This window comes from Rousettus aegyptiacus, unplaced genomic scaffold, assembly GCF_014176215.1.
Source record: "Rousettus aegyptiacus isolate mRouAeg1 unplaced genomic scaffold, mRouAeg1.p scaffold_m13_p_8, whole genome shotgun sequence".
Classification (NCBI taxonomy): Eukaryota; Metazoa; Chordata; class Mammalia; order Chiroptera; family Pteropodidae; genus Rousettus; species Rousettus aegyptiacus.
In genome coordinates, this window is record NW_023416311.1 from 31,900,800 (window position 1) to 31,921,792 (window position 20,993).

Consider the following 20,993-nt stretch of genomic DNA (forward strand, 5'->3'; position numbering starts at 1 on the left):
GAATAAAAAGCTTCCCCCTACATTTCAAGTTTGTTATTGATTTCTTTTTAAATGTCATCCTTTCTCTTCAAGCCTTTCTTTTCATAAGAACAAGCAGGAGGGAATTAGTGAATTATAGCAGAGACCACACTATTAGGGATTTAAAGATTAAGTTTGGAAATCCATCTGTCTCTTTAAAATATGAAGAGACAGTTCAGCTGAGTACAGAAAGGCTGCCAGCCAAAAAGATTCAGTCAAGTTAAATTGAAAAAGAGTTGGTTAGTTTTTGCCAGTGGATGTTTAAGTGTAGGATAATCCATCACCCCAATTCCTCTTTCCTGGTGTATTTATTAAGTAAATGTTTATTATACTAAATTCCATTTCAAACTGGGGTTAGGGGTGACTTTTAAAAAGCAGAAATTTCTTATAATGTGGGATTAGTTTAAAAGGGACAAAGCCATCAATACGTTTCTATTTTTAAATGTGCTGTTTACATGAGACTAGAAGGATGGTTAGAAAGTAAAACTTATCCCCAAATGAAAACTAGCCCTGAGGAAAATCCCCACATGAGATACAAAATTCCCTCACAGAGAATTTTTAGTAATTTTTTAAAATAGGAGAGGGTGAATAGAAAGAACGAAAAAGGCAGTAACAGGCCTTCCATGTTTTTAACCATAGAGTCAAGAGTATGGAAGTTTATCAGCCAGTATTTAGTGGCTTTGGGGATAAGTAGATATTTGGGCACTTAATCACTTAATTAAATTCTCTTCTATGCTATGCAACAATTGTTGAATATTTGTTATATCTAAATCAGTGTATTAGCTAGGAAATATAAAGTAAATAAAGATGATTACACATAATTTCTATCCTCAAGTTAACCAGAAATTTCACAGTGTGGATGCTGTTTATAGATCAGCTGATTTGTATATCAACCACCTCCTCATTTATAGACTCTAGTACTGATTCCTTAGGGATCTGAGTTACCTAGGTAACTTTCCATTCACCATTTAACAGTTCTTTATTTGGCCTAAATCTAAGTGTTTTCATTAAATCCATCTTAAAGATATTTCCAGAAATCAAACATTGGGCAGTTATGAGATCTAAAGACCTCATTCAAGACATTTATATTTCAATAACATTTACTCATATATCATATTTTACTGAATTTTATGAAATACTTTACATTCACTGAAAAACTAACGGAGAATCATTTTGTTTCTAGAAGGTAAATTGAAACAGATCAAACTTGAAGGGCATCTTGGGGACAATTTTACTAAAATTTTTTCCTTCTTCAAAAATTATTAGGTAGTAAATAGAACCTGAACGCCTTTCTGCTACCCATTAGGCACTTGGTAATATAAGTTGATGAGTGAATGAATTGTTTCGTGAAAAATGTAACCTTTAACATTTGGAAACCTTCTCTTGTTAAAGTTTAATTACCCAATAAGGTAAGCAAAGGTGGAGAATGACTCAGTAATGTAGAACACTCTAAGAAAACAAGCTGGCGTTTCCCCAGGACAAAAGAGAGAAGTTACATTTTGAGAAGAGTTGCTGACCACAGGGGCCTTTCCATTCGACCTTAGTGTTATCCTGTAAGACACACCGATTGTAAGTTTCTCCCTAGAGGTGTTTATCCCATAGAAACCTCACCACTGAAAGCTGTGGCCAATAACCTGATATCCTGGAAAACAGTCCAACGTACGGAGCAGAGCTATCCGATTCCAAAGAGTCAACGGGATTTATTGCCAAAAATTCCTTTACAAAAGTTAGAGGACATATCATTCTCATATTTTGCCCTCCTTGGTGAGATATTTAAATAAACACATAGTTTCATTCTTGCACTCACTAGCTGGGTATTCTTTAAAACTTCAGTTAACAGATCACTCAAAAGAACAGTGTGACCTTCGTGAAAGCTAAGTCTTGGAACTCTGTGAGGAAGGTAATTACAAGATTAATGTTTTCCCTATTTAAAACTAAAAACTAAATATAGCTGCAACAACCTCTACTTATCTTAGAGGGGAGGTAGGCTGGCAAGAGACAGGGATTATACTGCTAGAGAACATCCACAATAAATTTTTCCATGTTTCAGCATTGAATACGTTACTCGGGGACTGTGAAGCAGTGTTTGTCACACGTGCAGTGTATCTTGTTTTATCAACAAAATGTGAGCTTAATTTATTTCTTTTTGGAATGTGAAGAGAAATCCATTATTTTCAAATGTTCATATTTTGATGTTTAATATTTGGGCAGTATTTTAAGCATGCAAAAGATCATTGATTTATTTGCTAATAGTCCCATTTATTATTTCCATTTTATGGGGAACGTGAAGGAATTCAATTGACTTTACCAAGGTTAGCAGCAAAGCCATGATAAGAAACCTGAGAGTGAATCCTTTCTGCTTTCAAATATTTTGAAATATTTGGCTCATGTAAAGAAAAAAATATTGTATGATGAAAGAGCACTTCTGGGAATGAAAAAGAGAAATCTGTCTCTCAATGCCTAGAGGTCTACACTAGTTCCAAAGATAAAGCTTGTGTTTTAGGCACAGAGCTCAAATTAATCTTTTCTTTAACTGGACATTTTCCTTATTATTGTCCTGAACTTGGAAAAACAAATGGAAATAATCGCAGCATCACAATTTTATAAAAATGTCCCTTCATAGTTTTATTTTTAATGATAGCATTTTGTGTTTGGGACATGTATTTAAATAATTTAGTATATCAGTGAGACATGCATGTAAAAGATCCCTCCTGCACTGTAAAAGTTATTGAGCCAATAAAGCTTAATAGTCAGTTACTATTCTTCTCATTTAGTCCTTGTAAAAATACTATGTGGGGAAGAGGCTATTACTATTATGCCCATTTTACAGATGAAAACATGAGGTTTAAAAGTTACCTCATTTTCCCCAAGTCGCACAGTTAGTAAGCGTTGGAGTTTGAATGTAAAAAAGTATCCAAAACAAAACAAAATTCAGTATATTTAGTCAACCTCACAGCCCTGTCAAAGCTACTTTTTAGCCCATAAAACCTCTTTCCTCTTTCCAAGTGGATTCTTGAAAATAAGAATAATCACAACAAAAACTTCAGGGGAATGTTGATTCAATTTAGTATTTCTGGAAAACCTTATTTCTATTTCTAGATCTCTCCTTACTGCTAGAGTTTCTGCCATTGGCCTGCTTACTAGTGCTGTTTTATAGATAGAGAAGCATTCAGGGCAAACTGAAATCAAATTCACTTTGCCTCACACAGGCCAGGAAGCCTGAGGCATGTTATCTAATTTCTCCTAGTCTCTTTCATATTGGTGTTCAGTAAATGGTTCCCAATTTTCTAGCTATAATTTTTTTTTTTTAGCAATTAAAGGGTATTTAATTTAGCGATTAAAGGGAGATTAACTAGTCCAAACATGTCAATTTACAAGTGAAGAAAGCGAGGCCCAGGAGAATTAAGTGACTTTAAAAAGTCCCTCAACTAGCTCCTTGTAGAACCAGCAACGAACCCAAGCTGCCAGAGTCCCAGGCATGTGCTCTTTCACTATTTTGTGCTCTTCTCAAGGGGATTAATATATGATTGATGATCTCTGCCACCAGAAATTTTCCTCAGGCAGATAGCGCACGATTATTTTTAGGTATAACCAGAGTTACTTACGTGCTGGGCAAAGAGGTGGGTGTAGCCAAAAGTCTTTTCGCTGCCTATGAGTTTTAAGCTCCAGCAAATGTGGATAGAGTCCCTCGTTGCCGTTTGTGTGACTCCCACTTGCCAGTTTGGATCCATACCATTTTAGCTGAGCTTGGAAAGTTACATAAATATTATTTTGGTGGTTTTCCTGTCTTCCGAAGCTTTGCTGCAGACTTAAATAAGACCTCATGCTTCAGAGGTTTCTCCTCCGTGAGCATTTCCATAAAGCCTCTTCATGGAGTTTTCCTGCGGAGAGCACGTGCCTGTAGCACTGCCACTGGCTCCTTAAATACATTGAGATCTCCGTGGCATGGCCCAGGGTTTTCTCTTGGGCTCCTGTGTTCAAAGTTTACCATTATCGTGGATAAATATATAGATGGCTTGCTGAGCCAAATTACAGATTACACAAAGGGGGTGAGTGCAATGAATGTGATAACAAAGGAAACGGGTATAAAAATCCTAGAATATGGACGAAATGTAATATAGTAAAATCAAAAAGGGGAATTTATTTTTTATTCCTGGACTTGGGTGCAAAATTTAAAAACTTTACAAAGAGAGATGGGAGTTTATGTTTGAAAATGCCCAAGATTTTAGGTTGACCGTGAATTTGATATAAGTCGACAGTAATATGGCTATAAAAAAGATCATTTTATCTTATACTGTCTTACAACCTGTGAGTTTCAGAACAAAATAAATAATTTAGTTCCATTCATTTTAGTCAGACTGCATATGGACTATTTTTTTTTTTATAAAATAGGACATAGAGCATCCAGAATGTTTGATAAGAACAAGAGATGATTCAAAAGATATGACAATATGAAGGATGGTTGAAGAAACTAGAATTTTTTTATCCTGGGGGAATAACGATAACTGTCAACAACTATGAAGGAACTGAGATTGTATTTGCAAGCTGACAATTAGCCTGACAGTGTCATGGATGCTGGTAGGAGACACAAGACAGAGACAGAAGATCGTTTGTTGTTTATTACTCGCAGCTATCACAGTACCCAGAGTATCAGCATTTTCTTGTGCCAGTTCTTTAAGTTCCAATTCCCACAGGGCAACCCAGAAAGGACCAGATAACACTTGCACACACAGCGAATTGCCATTACAGAAGAAGAACCCAAATCTTAGAAAATCCCAGTCTTTTATAACAGGCTGCAAGCAAACCTGCCCAACCATTTTCCTAGGGGAAGAGAGATACTATCTCTAAACAAACATCTTTGAAAAGAACACAGTGCTTTTAGTGCCTCTACTGGAAATACATGCTGAAAAGGGGGAGATACAGGGAGAATTATCTTTTAACAACGATACCTATATTTTGAGGTTTGTCATGTTAAAGAGTATTAGAAATCTGTCACTTAAGAAAACACATTATCCAATTGTTGAAAATTACAGAAAGTTGGTCGACAAGGAAATATTTTATTAAAAAAAAATTCAAAATGAGATGGACTTTTTAAGAACTTAGACATGTTCAGACAAAAACCAAGCAGCCCTTTGTTGTGACTATTGAATAAATATTCACATACCAGAGAAGTACAGAATTTAATGTTACATTAAGCTTCTTCTATCACTACACTTAGAACATAGAGGGAAAGAAAGAAATGAAGTAACTAGGGAAAAATCCATGACAGAAAAAGATATAAAGCACTTTCAAATTTGAAATACCTCATCGTATATCTTCTGGTGCTCTATCTATATAGCAAGAGGATCTAGACATCTGATAAATCAGAGATAGGGCCGTATCCAAAACCTTGATGAACTTGATGTTATAATATCCCTTGTCACACCTTTTAGTTAGAGAGAGAGAGAGATAGAAGGAAAGAAAGAAAACAAGTCAAAGTTCTGTTTAGAAATAAAGAAACTTTGAAGCCTTATACTACATTGATTATCTTGTGTTTTGAGAAACAGAATCTTTGCTAAGGAATACTTTATAATTTGCCTGAAAATGCTTCTGGTTGTCCAGACACTTAAACTGAAGCTTAGGAATGTCCCAAAAGAAAATACAGTGCTCACAGGGGTTTTTTAAAAGAAACAAAACAAGTTCGTTTCCCCCCACTCTGCCCATCAAAAAAGATTACTTAAGAATAATCGTAATGTCAGTTAGCATATGGACATTTGTCACTTCATGGATTTATTAACTGTTCATTCTATTTGAATTCATCGCACACCACACACATGTAAGATGATACAACTGTAACGGATGGGTGGCAACATGACTGTGGCCATACCATTTGGCCTCTATTTCTTTATATGTAAAGACGTGAGGGGATTGAAATAGATGACAGCAATATTTATCTCCATCTTTCCAAACCACAAAGAATCCTTCTTAAAAGCTGGAATAAATTTGGAGCTCTGGAGATGGTAGGTAATAAGGCCTAGAAGAAAATAAAGGTGGAAATCCCCTCTGAAAGATGGTTTAAAGGGAATTTCTCATCTTAAAACACAGAAGCATCAATCAGGATATTGGGTAGGCTATGGGATGGAGGGATCTAAGAGTATCTTATGGTGCTTTGGAACAAGACATGAGTGTAGTTTATGGCAGGAATCTGTAAACAAAAATTTCACTCTTTGCTAAATCCTGTGTGGAGTCCTATTTTTTAAAAATGACCTTGGAAAGGGTCCCAGACTGGCTGAAGAGTTGGTCCCTGGCTGATCATGCCAGAGGAAGCTGTAAGATGAGGAGGCTTTGCTCCTGGACAGGGAGACATCTGTCTGAAAACCATTCCTTTATTCTTTTAAGAAAATGGAGATACAAAGTTTAGAGGGTCCTTCTTTTACATCTCAAAACAGATGACCTCTCCTGGCCTGGGTCGGTTCGATCCCAGATTGCATGCGCACATATAGTGATTTAAGCACTTTTTCTGGAGATTATGGCTTTACTCTACAAACTTTCGTGATTAAGTAATAATTGAGATACCCCTCTGGCATAATTTGTCTCAGAAGGCACACATCTCAGATGTCAGAAATGATATCTCAGAATTTATTTAGTATTTTGAGGCTTAAAATATTTTTATATGTCAATTCTAAAAATTGACAGCCTGTCAAAACTACAAGGTTTTAAAAAATTATTTATGATTTTAAATGATTTCACAAATGATTCCATATGGTTTATACATCTTACCATGACCATATTCAACTTTGACAGTGCACAAAATTTATCAATATAATTACAGTACAAAAGCTTTAGTGTTTCAGTAAAACACTGTGTAATGAATCCAAAAAAAAAGGAATTTTAATACATATTTTTTCCTATACATATTAGCATCTGCTCTAACTTCTGCCTCCTAAAACTATTGCTTATTTTGTATCAGCTTTAACCCTTAAAAATAGTAAAAGGATGATCTGGGTTGGAATGTTCATTAGTTTAACAGCAGGAGTCAAGTTAATCTCCTTCATACCTGCATGTTAGATTTACTTCACTCAGTGTTTAAGATATTTTTAAAAGGTCTCTTGGAGGGAGCAATTTTGATCTAGAACTTGGGGTATCTTGGGGGCTTAAATCAGTCAGAACTCAGATCAAGAATGAGTTTACCACATTTTTTTTTTTTTTTAAATCAAAAGGCAGCTCTGTTCTAGAGTGACCTTGGGAAAGTAATTTTTTCATCCTGGGATGCAGATAAAGACGATAGAAGGCAGCTGCACTCATTATAAATATCTTGTAAGGTAAGCAAAATGCTGCACTGTAAGTCCTGTAGCCAGAAAGCCAGGAAAGAGAGCGCTTATGTGACCTTTCAGGAATATGCTGTTCACCCCCAAGGAGCCAAGAGTAATTAAAACGGAGGGTTAGTACTTCTCCGAGGAGGGATCAACTTACTCCAAACAGCCCACAGCTTTTTATCACTTGGTATGGTCCTCTTGCTCTGGACAAGGGAGGGGTGGGGAAGACCCAGTGAGGGAGGTTGAACAAAGAGCAGTAATCTGAACAAGAAAAAACAAAAATAGAGTGGAGAATAAAGGGGGGAAAGAAAGAAGGGCAGGCTCTGGGAGGCCCTATGCCACTTACTGGCAATCCTGTGCTCAAAGGCCTCATGGAGGGTAGGTGGCTATTTTGGTCAGTTCCCATTATAGATGTAGATTCTAGATGTAGATGCAGCCCTGAGGAAGCGAGTGGAAACTGGACTTGACAACCACTCTTCGTGTCATATTCTTTCTCATGAATCTACAGTGACTCTCATACTTCATCTTGCAGAACCCTCTGATGTTCAGATACTTTATGTTTCCTACGCAAGCTCCAGCTACTCCTCCGAGCACGTTCTCCAGCTCGTTCTCCAGCTATAAGCCCCACACCTATACCTCCTTTCCTTTATTCTTCGGTTTTACCTCCTCTCTTCCTTTGCATATGTCTAAATCACCTCCACCTCCTAGGTCGAGGTATAATTTATTTCATAATAATAACTTATGTTGCATAAAGCTTTGCACCAAGCACTTAAACATGTACCATCACACCTGAGCCATTGCCTCCTGAGCTATTTTCTTGACTATCTTGGCCCACACCCACCTCCCCTATATTCCATCTCCTAGAGCATTTGCTCACTGATCTAACTCTACAGAATCAACCTCTAGGAATGGAAGGCTGCAGTAATCTACATTTTCAATAAGCTGCCCAGAAAAAAACATTGTTTATACATTTTTTACCATGACCATGAACAATTTGTATGGTAAAAAGTAATGTGTGAAGATATGTACAGTTACCAGATGATTCTGGTAGTGTGAGAACCATAGGTCCATATCAGTCATTTCAACAATGATTCGGGCACATTTCTTCTTTCATACTTAGCTCTCCAACAGGGTAGAAATGTACTCAAGAGCAAGAACTAGCCCTGTACTTTTCCTGTCTCTCCAGTTCTAGAAACGCCAGGCTCAAAGCAGATGCTCAGTTAATACTTGAATGGGCTTGATTATACTCCCAATAAAATAAGAAAAAAATTAATAAGGACCTACATGGTGTGGAGCATTTGAAGAAAAAAGAAAGTTTTATAATTAGTGGATTAAAGAAACATGTATTAATAAGAATAAAAAAATACTCAGGTGACTTAATAGACCACAGGATGACCACAGGTCAGCATCCATATATTGCTTTAGACCTAGTGGCAAAGAACCTCTGAAGGCATCAATAAACTTGTAGCTTGTAGGAACCACAAGGCGGGTAACTCTTGTAAATCTGATTCATTTTTGAAGTGGCATGTTCAATTATAAATTCTACAGCTAAAGAAGAAATTTGAATAGTTGGACAAAATTAAAAATCGAAACCCCATACATTCCTGGTGGGAATGTAAAATGATACAGCCTCTTTGAGAAACAGCCTCATGGTTATTCAAAAAATTAGACATAGAGTTAACATGTTACCCAGAAAATTCAATTCTAAGAGTATACCGAAGCAAATCAAAAACACATATCTATACAAAAACTTGTACACAAAATGTTCACAGAAGCATTCTTTTACTAGCCAGCGGATAACCATGAAAGCTGACAGATAAAAAAATATATATGGTATAACCAAACAATGGAAAATTATTTGACCATACAAAGGTATGAAGTGCTAATCATGCCACAATGAGGATGAACCTGCCTTGAAAACATGTTAGTAAAAGAAGCCAGACATGAAATGTCACATCTCCTATAATTTCATTTATACGAAATGTCCAGAATTGGCAACTCTACAGAGACAGAAAGTGGATTAGAGATTGCCAGGCCTGAGAGGAAGGGGTATGGGAAGTGATCGCTGGTGGGTGTAGAATTCTGGAATTAGACAGAGGCGATGGTCACGTAATTCTGTGAATATACTACAAATCATTGAATTGTATGCTTTAAAATGGTAAATTTTATGGTATGTAAATTAAATTTCAATAAAGTTTTTTTTTTGTTTTTTTTTGTTTGTTTGTTTGTTTTTTTATTAAGTAAAGGGGAAGAAATCAACAGCAATGTGGGTAGAGGGCAATGTGGGCAGCAAGACTTCCAAGAAATGTTTTTAAAAAAATAGGAGACAAGAAAGCAGTTTTACTAAGGGCTGCCTTTTAATTAAAAAAAGAAAAAAATGATGGCTAGCCATGGAGAAAAAGACATAGACTATAAATACAGCCTGAGGGCTGAGGGGTTTAGGTTGGATATAAGGTTTTCCTACTGACAAGTTGGAATAAGAGGTTTTTCGCATCTCTCTTTTTGGTGGACTTAAATAGTGCTTAGAGTAGGTTTTATGTGAGCAGGACAATTTGTAGAAGGCCTTCCTGAAATGGGAGAGGAATGAATTAGATGACCTTTCATGGTTTTAGCTCTTTTCTCTCTCTCTTGAACACTCAGCATTCAGTATAACACACTGCCTCCAGTACATTTAGTCTTAGAGAAATAAAAGAGGAGACACTTTGTTTCTCGAAAACTTTTATTTGGTTTCTATATTCAGTCATAAATACACAGTTCTCTTGAGACTGTAAACATCTTCTCTGAACAATTAACTTCCATTTAGAAACAACTTGAAACTGCCCTTGCAACCTTTCATTTCAATTGTTTACAAAAAGAAGGTAATTTAAAGTAATGTATAGTTACTTCTACACATTATTAATATGAATACATAGAATGTACTTGACCTGACGAATAATTTTAAAACCTCCATAAGCCTTTGAATTCAGTTTTATCTGAAAAGTAAAATATCATCCTCGCTCATATTTTCCCAGGGATGTAAACATGTCTTTTAAGTCCTCCCATGGCCTCCCGATGTTCCTTGCTTTATGCAAAAACAAGTACCTGCTTTGGATCCACTCAGCCCAATGTTCCTCACTCTGCCTTGGACTCAGATTCCCATGAAAATAAAACAAACTGAGGGACACGATTAGAGCAAGGAAGTCTCTTCTTGGCCCTGTCACCAGATTCAGATCAGAACCTTTCTAACCTTTATTCTCTGATCAGGTCAGATAGTGCTTTATATTATGGCAAAGTTTATATCAGTATTGTTGTTCTTGGTTTCACCATCATCCACATTCAACAATATTCACTCACCGAGTAAATGTAGAAATTTTAACCTTCCTATTTTGAGTTAGTAATATAAGTCTCCATTTCCAATATCCTCAGATGTTTTTAACCCAGCAGCATGTCTACTGAATAATGGACTATAGTCTTAGGAGAAGGTATTGTTAAAACTTGATTTGTTGAGAACAATGACTATAGGTAATTCCTGGCCAAGACATGCAGCACTTCACCTCCTCTGGATGGGAGCCTGCCTCTGTCCTGCTAAGCAAGGGCATGGTCAAACTGCCCTTTCTCAAGGCCTTCAAGTCCATCAGCCCAGGTCGAGGTCGGCATGCTCCGATATGGGTCCAGAAGAATCCGGAAGCACCTGACGATGAGGATCCCCAGGAAAATAAACAACAAAATCACAAAAACGAATGTGGTTTTCTGCTCCAGAGACATGCTAGAATCTGACAATGTGTTCTCAAGGGGCACTAGGGGTGAAGGGACGGGCTGTCCTCCATCCATCGTCCAGGGCAGCCAGAACACAGGATCTCCCGGTTTCCTTTTCTTCCATCATCCATCTGCCGAGAGCATGGTGGCTGCACTTTGGAAAGGCTGAGTTATCTGCAAGAAGAAAAAGAAGGAAAGGAAATAACTAACAAGAGAGTGACTTTATTTCTAGGTTCACAGTCTTGTTTTTCAGAGAGAAGGAGGAATCTCTAAACTTTTTCACCAGAAATGCCTAATTCTGTATAATTACAGGGAAGCATTTTTTACTCTTGCATAAAATTATCAAGCTGTCCTCAGAGCAGCCACCTGAGGCCGGGAGGGATGGGAGGAGAAAGCAATGAGTACAGAACATGAGAAATGTTCAAGGTAATGTAGACCTCAAGGCGTGCCTGCCAGCTTGACACCCAAACCTAGCCTCTCCTGCCAAGTCTATTCTAGATTCCCTCCAATAATATCACTTTCACAACAGTCCTGTAATGATACCATTGCTTGAAAACCAGCTATACGTAAGGACTGTGGCTACACTCAACATACAGTGGCTACCCTACTATAAGCTCCATGAAAGTAGTGACCTCTACAGCCCCAGTCAAAGAAACTGAGGCTAGAAAAGGTGATTAATACAGAAACTCTCTCAGGAAGCATGGAGTTCTGGGCTCTAGCCTCTAGCTTCCATTTTACTGCTAAATGAGTATGGGACCTTGGCGAGGTCACTGAACTGTTAGAACAGAAGTAGAAGTGCTTGTTATATTGTTATAATGAGGATGAGTGTCTGTGAAAACTCTTTGAAGAGTATACAGAGAAGAAAAACAAAGTGTTGTTTCACTTAAGACATGACTAAGAGAACCAGGATGCTTCTCTTTTGCTTTTTGTTGCCTGAGCCAAGAGAGAAGGGAGGTGTTTCAGACTTCCAAACCACCACACTCGTGCTGCTTTTTTCTTTTTTCTGCAGAAAACAAAGACCAGGTTCAATACTTGACCCCGGGAGGTACCTAGAGAACTGAGCTAGGGAAAAAGAATTGACTGAGTGAATTTTTAAAAAACCTTACAGCAGCTTCCTACTGTTTAAGATCATTTGGTGGAGAGAAAGAGAAGGAAAAAGCTGAGTTATCACTATTTCCATTTTACTGGTAGAAAAAATAAAGGCATGTGGATGCTACTGTTTGTCAAATTGAAGTACACACAGAAGCTATCAAAAGCTTCGGATATTGAACTAACAATATTTAAATCAAATTTTGCAAAGAAGAGTACCTGCATTATACATTACTATCTAGAAAATTATGTGACATTTACTTATGAATCTGTCTATAAGAAAAATTACATAACAGAGCCATCAGGTATGGAAATAAACATGAGTTAAAAAGAATTGTGCTCTATGAAAATAAGCAACCAAATAAAAGTAGAAATTATTACCTAAAGCATTAACACAATATTTCTTCAGTTAACTTGCAATCACTGCATTGAAGTGTGACATTAATAATCACAACGACAGTTTGCTTATATATTGACGCTTCAAAGTTTATAAAATCACAGTTTTAAAAACAGTTTATAAAGGAAATGTCAAGCAGTATCTGGAATGGAGGAGTTACCAGTTTGGGGGGCAAGAATATTTTGCAGTTCATGACTCTGAATTTTTTTTTAAAGGCTGGGAAAGTTGCAATGGATTCATTTATTATACGTTTTTATTTTGAAGGAAGATTGGGATACAATTTGACAGTATTCATTTATTTTTTAAAATAAGCTCCTTAGGAATATAGAAGATGTTCATGGATTGGGTTTGGTTTTGGTTTGCTTGGGAGTTAAGTCCAGACAGGCAACTGGTGCTGAGGGGAGGGGTCAGGAAAAGGGTGGCTAGAGCTTCCAGTGCAGCTCTCCTGAGGATGTCCTACTCGGGCTACCTGTACCAACCCAAAATATGCAAACCAGGCTTAATCATATGAAACCTAAAATTCTCTAAGGGCTGGATCAAAAGAAAACCATATGGTGCTGGAGGAATAGATGCCTAAGCCATCCCTGCCATGTTCCCTCTTGTCCTTTTATGTCCTGCTCAGGATCCCCACACTTCAATCCTTGCCCCCTCCCCACTTCCCTCCCCTCCCCACCCCCAGCTGGCTTACTGGAATCCTATTCTATGTCCATTTGCCCTCCAGCCCAAATGAGGCCAGGATCCTTTTCTTTGTCTATTCTCAACATATCTGAGACAGGCATACATTTTCAGAAAGTTCTTTATGAAAATGCTGTATAACCCCAAAAGGAAATATAGGAAAAGTGAAGGTCATTAATTGTGTAAATGTACAGCATAAAGATTCCTGAATTTGAAGAGGTCGATGAGAATAGTGAAGAACTGGATATAGGACACTTTGAGCCTGTGATAATTACTCCCTAACCACAGGCTGGCTGACTAGTGTAGTAATACCTTGTTCAGTCTTTCCCTTCCCTTCCCTGGTCTCCACTTGATAAGAGACACCTTGATACCTAGGGTCAGTCTTCCCCAGCCTTGGCCTTCAAACAAGGCAAATGCCAAGCCCTTTTCCTCCTAGCTTGACATCTCACACCTCCTAGGCTTCTCCCATGACTCAGGTTTTAGAGCTAGTACACCATTATTCGGTGAAGGGTTACTAATCCTAGAAGCTCTAGTAAATAACCTAGTCATCTGATTCAGATTAGAACAATTTAAAAATCAGTTTTAATTTGCAGTTTTTCCACTTTGTGCTGATTAAAAGGCAGATGCAAGGATATGGATAACTCTCTTTGCAGCCTGATTACATGTTTTGAAAACTCTACAGCTCTTTATAAGTTGTAAGCCTCTCCCTTCCCAGCATACTGTGGTGCCCAAGGTGCTACTAAAATAACTTCATTTGGTCTAATCATTAAAGGCTATTGAGTATTTTACCAAGGAAAAGTTAGCATATTGACACATTAGTGGGGACTTGTCTATGAAAACTATTCCACTTTGAAGGAGGGGAAAATGTGTAGATAGAAAGCGAATTGAAGCTAGATATTGCTGGGACTGAGGGGCTGCTAGAGAGAACTTGGGGGGTGGAGCAGACCTGGGGTGCTCTGAGCAGAGGGCCCAGCAGGAGAGGTCTGGGGAAGGATAGGAACGTTGGGTAGAGATGATAAGATCAGGGGGTTATAAAGGGATATAAGGATACAGATCCAGAAAGAAATGCCAGCCATTTCATAATTTTGTCTAGGACTAATTGAAATCCTTGGAAGAGTCTGCTTTTTTTAAAAAAAAAAAAAGCTGCAATCGGCTCATCAATAATTTACAAATTTGGAAAGCTCAACAGCATGTTTAAGTTCAAGGAAACATCAGATATAATAAGATGCAAAAAAAGAACTAATGTAATCACTTGACAACCCCAGTACAAAAATATTCAAAAACATGTAAATTTTGAAAAATGTCTCTCTTAGAGTAAAATATCCCTTTTTGATATAAAAGATTCTTAGAAAATGTTCACAATTGCTTTTAGCAGAATAATGAAATCTTTCTTTCAAATGAGTGGTGAAATCTGGGTAAGTAAATTATTTCAGAAGGTTTTGACACACCCATCATAAATGTTAATAACAACAAAGGCAGTTATTTTAAGTGTAAGAAGGACCACAGTCACTCACAGCGGTATTTTAGTCCTGACTGGCCTCCCCCATCACGCAGCACGTCTGTGTCTTCCCTTTGCCAGGTCCGTTTGTGTGCGCTCAGGAAATAACGTCTAATTTTAAAACTGGACCAAGGAAACCTTAATTAAAAAATGCCATCTTTAAAAATCCTATAATATATCCCTTTTCTCGAGTCAGGTTCCCCAGACTCTGATATTTGCAAAATGTAAAACACCCTGAATTACTTATGAAGCCCTGTGCGAGCAGTTCATCTTAGCCACAGCCATTCTATTAGCTCCTCGCTTTAGCTTAAGTAATTTGCAAAGAGGCCCTCTCTTTCTTTCCCCATACTTCCTGCATACTGCATCAAGATTCATCTTTCTAAGCTCAGATTTTACCCCTCCTCCCCTCAGAAAACCTTTTACTCCAATGTCTGAGACCCTAACCCACCCATTAAGTCCCTCATGGACCTGACACGCCTATTTTCTGGACCACAAGTTAGGTCATATTCTGACAATGAAGTTTATTTAAGTTATTAATTTATTTTCATAACAACTTTTAAAAAGAACACACATCAAATCACACTGGGTTTCAACTAAAATAACCACTGTATTGATAAGAACAAACTGACATGTAATAGGGTCTGCAGACAGCTGAGGAGATATCCTCACCTGGTCTATCTGCAGCTTCACCCAACACCCGCTGTTCTTTGAACACCTCTAGCATTCCCGGCTCTGAGCTTGAGTCACGATGCTCTCCTCCTCACCCGACTCCCGCCTGTGGATTTCTCTTCTTCCCTTAGAGTCCACACCAAATACCACCTCCTCAGTGGGACCTGCATCTCTCCCTTCACAGAAGGGAATGCGTGCTTCCTGCTCTTTCTCCAGGAGCACTGCACCTGCATTTCTGCCACAGCACTTGTTAACAGGATAAGTCTCCATGGGGTCCATCTTCTTCCCCTTATTAAACAAGCTCCTTGAGGAATTCCTTGTTGTTCTAGTATTACTGCCTTTTTCAAGAGAGGTTGAATCACCTCTCTAGCCCCTTACAGACCAGGGAACTGAATTCAGACTTCAGGGTGCCAACTGAGACAGATAGAGGGTTAAAAAAGAAGCTTATGTCATACAGCTGAACTGGGATGTCAGACGATTGTATTTGAAATAGATCTTGTTTCAAAGAATCACAGATAGTCTGAGTCACGGTGACATTTTAATAGTAGTCATAGCTCTCATGGTTTGAAAAGCAGTTATGTGGCTCTTTAAATTTTCCTTGGCCTCAGTGCTGATAGGTAGGGTATGAAATGTAAAAATCAACTGGAGATAAGAAGTTTTCCCCTATTTAACGGGTTGACCCTTTTTACCTAATCTGCTTTTTTTGGTGGGGAAGGGCAGCCATTTAAAATACCCTGCGTCTAAATGTCTGACATGGAAACTATAAATGTCAACATTTATAGTACCCTTCTCAGGCTTAGATCCTTCCTTTGGACATTTCAATAGCATGTCATTATACAATTTCACAATAAGAAACAATATTTTATCTGAAGACAGTATGTCTTAAAGGAATGACATGTTTCTTTTTTCATTTTTGAAGTGACAGCAACAGAATGGGTTGAGTACAATTGGCACCACACACAGGCATTTGATTCTGCCATCTCACTTTTGTGGTCATTGACTCTAGTACCTGTCCTCCTGCAATGGGTTGCAGTGATAATAATGACAGTAGAGACAGTATACGTGCAGTCTTGCCTGGCACATAGTGAGTGGTCCATAAATGGTGACAATGAATGAGTATTTCCTCTTTATATCATTTTTGTGCAAAATAAGTTTTCTTTCTAATTTCTGCTATGCAAACAAGCACTTGAAGGTATGGTGATTATAAGTAAACTGCCAGAAATTAAAAAAAAAAAATCAGTTACCAAAAGGGTAGCATTCCCCTAAGAATGCTGGATAGCGAGTCTCTTTCCGGCATGTGGGAATGAGTAGAAAGTCGTCATGCCTCCGCCGCTAAAGGAATGCAGGGCGCAGTTAGGCAATGTTGTCCGTATTTTAAGTACTCCTAAACCACGTAATTGCCACACCTAATTTTTAAAACTTCTAGGCCAGAAACCTAGTTATGTGACTTGACATATTTTCGAAAATAGGTGCAAAAACAGTTCATCCATTGAGCAAGAACACTCGCAGGCTTGTCCAGTTTACATTCACATGTGACCGACGAGACACTCTGTCCTACAAAGACATCCTGTGTACCTTATTTATATTTATCCTGCAGACGAGTGAGACCAATCTGTAGACTGTAACAGGAAGGGAATTGGCTGGGTAAGCGGGACTGAATGTGTAACAACTGCAGACGCAAACTTACTCAAAGTGAAGCATTATTCTGCCACAGTTCCCAAGCTGCCTATTGAAATGTTAACGTGGCTTTTAGTGATTAAAGTAATACATATCCTGAGACTGAGGCAAAATAGAATTATCCTTTGCTTTTTGAGTTAAAGGAAGCCTCAGCTGCATTGCTGTTTGCAAACCTGGAGTCTCTAGAGTTCTAGTCCCCACTGCACACACACCCCAAATGTGTAAACATCCCAGTCAACCCTATTATACATCTCTCCCCCACAATTGCAAGCACTCCACAAAAGTCACCTCATCATCTAAGTAATCAAATCCCTATCCAAGCAAAAGTTTTTTTTACCTATAAAAGTGTACGTGAGCCCCATAAACAGTAACTTGCATTCCAGGATATACACACAAAGAGGCAAAATGTTTCCTATAAAGTCAAAGAATTCATGGCCCTCTTGGTGACCAGCCAAGGACTTCGAGTAAAGCTTTCCTGGCTCTTTCTAGGCACTTTATGCATTTTAACCACCACCTCTCCTCTTTTGTGGGGAGGCTTGCAGAAACAGATGGCGACTTCCATATTCTTTTCCAAATACAGCCCTCCTGTTCCCATACAATAGCCCTGATGCTTCAGAATTCACAGGAAGGCTAAAGGTAAATATTATTTTATACGTTCAAACAATAGACCTAAGGCTACTAGAAAGCCCATAAACAATAATTTAAAGACATGTGAATGTGGTCAGCTACAAATGTCAACAGGCAGTTTGGAAACTGTTGCCAGTCCCCCTGGCTGCCCTGGGAGGTCTGTTCCCTCTGGCAGCCTCTGCAAAGTCAGCCTCAGACACTAGTGGACCCTGCCATTCCCCACTCACCGATGCTCGTGAGCCCTGGGCAGGAGACCTTTCTCTTCAGCCTGAGCCCTAACCTCAGCTTTACTTCTTCTCTATCTTCATCTTTCTTCCTAACATCTGCTTGAAGAGTTTTAAAGGGACCGCAGGGCAAGGCTGCAGCTTAGCTGAGAGCATCAGAAAAATACCACCTAGTCTTAGTAACTGGTGTATCGAAAGGCATCATCAGCAAACTGGAACTTTTAATTTCAAACGATAAACATTACTATTCTACTCAGTATTCTTTCTCTTTCCTTGCGTGTTTCCTAGTGAAAAAGAATGTTTGCTGATCCTCGAAAGGCTAAGGGTGCACACTGATAATCACTCAGGGACACCAGGGACCGTCAGCACTATCATTATGAGTTGTTGAGCTGTGATCCTTCGTAAACAAATTAAAACATCCTTATTATGTTTCGGAAGGTTGGATGCTTTAGGCGAACAGAAAAAAAAAAAAAATACTGTCATGGCCAAATAGCTTTTTCTTTGCAGCTTAGCAAAGAAAAAAGCCTGTTTTACCACTCCTTTATCCAGTATCAGTAGCATTATGAACTTAAGCATGCTTTAAAGATAAACGCATCATTGCATTCCACATCCCCACCATTAACTTTACCTACCAACTGTTTAATTAGACTTTATCTGACACCTAGATCTAAAATCAGAACTTGAATCCAAAAGGCATCTTTGCAATTATTGCTCATGCATAAATTGTAAAGTTAGAGAAAAGCATTTAATTAGCCTGTCACAGACACAGTTTGGGTCAAGTACCTGAATCTGGCTGAACAAACACTTGATCCATTTCCTGGTGGAACAGTTACAGGTAGTTACAAGCTTCTTTAGTTTCCATTCTTCCCGACCAGGCTGTGTGAAAGCAGTAGACAGTGGTAGCTAGCTGCAAGCAGCTGATGGCACACTCCACATCTGAAGCTGTTGTTTCAGGCTTAGAAACTTCCCATTAAAACCCTGGAGTTAAAGGAGCATCGTCTTTCTGCGTGAGGCATCATTAGCGGCCAATACGGCTGCTTCTTTGAGGCAAGCCATGATTTCCATTCTGCCTCAGCAACTCTTCAGAGGATTCTGCTTCAGTGAGTAGAGGCAGTATCCTAGCAGTGTGTCTGAAATCATCTTCAAGAAAGCATTAACATTCAAAGGGAGTCCGGGGGAAAACATCACGGGGCATTCCTATACCTTTTCAAAACCAAAGCCATAAATCTACCAGCGTTCTGCGCTTCCCTATTGATTATTGGCATTGTCCCTGTTTGAGGATGTCAGTTAGTACCTTGCAGCCACCAGCCTCCGCAATGATTATAGTTTATGACCTTCAGGCCAACTTAATTAATGAAAAGACTCTAGAGAAGGGCACCAACTTAACATTTGGGAGATGAAAAAAAAAGTCTCCTTTTTCCTAAAGAAAACAAAATTGACCTTTCAGAAAAGCAGCCAGTGTAGGAGACAAAGGGAAAAAGGAAAATTAAAAAATAACAAAACCATATTTTTGCCACCTGTTTGTAAATTTGCTGGGCTGTCATTTGCTTGTCCAGTGTCTCCTTCGGCCAGCCTGCATAATTGTGACCTTGGCAGGCACCCCACCCCATACAAGCCACCCGAGACCACTGGATGAATAAAGATAGACCGTTAGTGAGAAAGGTGTTCTAATTCTACAGATAGTAGTTACATGGCACAGTGCTTAAACTATTTTCCTTGAATAGAGTGCCTAAGTAAGTTTGGAAAATATCATAGGACAAAATTTATCTTTTTAAAAAAGTGGATGTCTGGAAAGAATTCAGCATGATCCTTCAGACGGAACATTCTCGTGTTTTGGCAACTCACCATTTTCTTTGTTGAAGTGGAAGCACAGTTAGCGACAACACCCACCCACCCACCAAATGATGGGGTCTGTGATATTTAAAGCTGACTCTAACTGTGCCTGTCGTCTACGCTGTCTCTTCGCCTTGTGAGAAGCTCGGGGACTGAAAACCCACACGGGCTAAACGTTAGGCTCTAGCGTCAAAATCAAATGCCGAACATTAGAACCTAGCCTCAAACGAACGTGAAGGTTTTTTCCTCCATGATTCCTGGATTTTTAACTGATTTCCTTTCCAGTTAGTTTTTCTTACTGTATTTTATCACGCACACAACTCACACACTCACATTCACACGCACACTCACAAACAATGGGACAAATAAAATCCAAAAGAGCACCTTCATTCAATACTAACTGGCATCCTTTGTACTTTTCAGCGGATGGTGCTGATAGAGCGCCCAATAGAGGGTGGTCAGGGAACTTTCTGACCCCACCCTCCCTTATGTACTTATCATTCCATGTGGTTAAGAAAGGGCTGTAGTTAGAAACAGCTGATCCTGCCCAGGAGGCCTCCTCAGATATTGCTGTAGCCTATGTCTCAGAGAGGTGGAAGGGAACGTGAGAGGCCATGGCTGTTCTTTAGCTATTCTGCAGGCTGAAACCACCCCAGAGATGAGCACCTGGTCTATTTTTAAAACTCTCTTGAGAACAAGGTTCCACAACCCCCTCTGACAACTTCTATTTAAACTAACTCCTCCTTGGCTTACTTAGTCTAAATAAGCATATTTTCTTCTTATTCTACCCTTGCTGCAAAAAGTCAATCATTAACCATCACGAAACTTGTTAGAATGTCCTTCTCCCAAGGAAGCCGAACTAGGCGAACCAAAAAATACTAGACAAAGATCTGCTGCTACCAAGATGTTGAAGCCAATTTGGATATTTCAAGATAATTATAACTGGAATTATTGGACTCACCCAGCCCTTCTCCCATATAATCATGCTTTGTAAATCATTATGAAATCTTAAACAATGAGTAAGGATTTACAAAAAGTCCAGTTCTTTGAATATTTCATAGTAGGTCCTATTTCTTTAGTCTTTTATAATCTTTAGAGCTCTTCTCTGACTTCTTCCCCAAATTTCTGCTTTCCAGTCCAGCTCTAAACAGGGAGCCTCGAATGCCACACAGAGCTGTGCGAACCTCAGACTAACATGGAATTGCGATGAAATAGGATGATTTCGCAGATGTTTCTGCTCTGCTTCTCTTATCCAT

At 38.7% G+C, this 20,993-nt stretch overlaps 1 protein-coding gene across 4 annotated transcripts; it reads right to left on the bottom strand.

Annotated features, from left to right (window-relative positions):
• Positions 1-10,027: 10,027 nt before the first annotated feature.
• On the bottom strand, positions 10,028-19,563 carry CTXN3 (cortexin 3). 4 transcript variants are annotated; one of them, XM_016158995.2, is made up of 3 exons: positions 18,688-19,563; positions 14,724-14,830; positions 10,028-11,222 (listed from the first exon to the last, which is right to left on the bottom strand). In XM_016158995.2, exon 3 carries the CDS (start codon positions 11,121-11,123, stop codon positions 10,878-10,880), a length of 246 nt encoding a protein of 81 aa, XP_016014481.1. In that variant the 5' UTR covers positions 11,124-11,222; positions 14,724-14,830; positions 18,688-19,563; the 3' UTR covers positions 10,028-10,877. The 4 variants fall into 4 exon arrangements, with proteins under 4 accessions (XP_016014481.1, XP_016014480.1, XP_016014482.1 ...); XM_016158994.2 differs by lacking the exon at positions 14,724-14,830; XM_016158996.2 differs by lacking the exons at positions 14,724-14,830; positions 18,688-19,563 and adding an exon at positions 17,908-18,666.
• Positions 19,564-20,993: the final 1,430 nt, after the last annotated feature.

Coding starts and splice junctions, on each gene's coding strand:
- CTXN3 (XM_016158994.2), bottom strand. CDS start 11,123: ATGGATGGAGGACAGCCCGTCCCTTCACCCCTAGTGCCCCTTGAGAAC.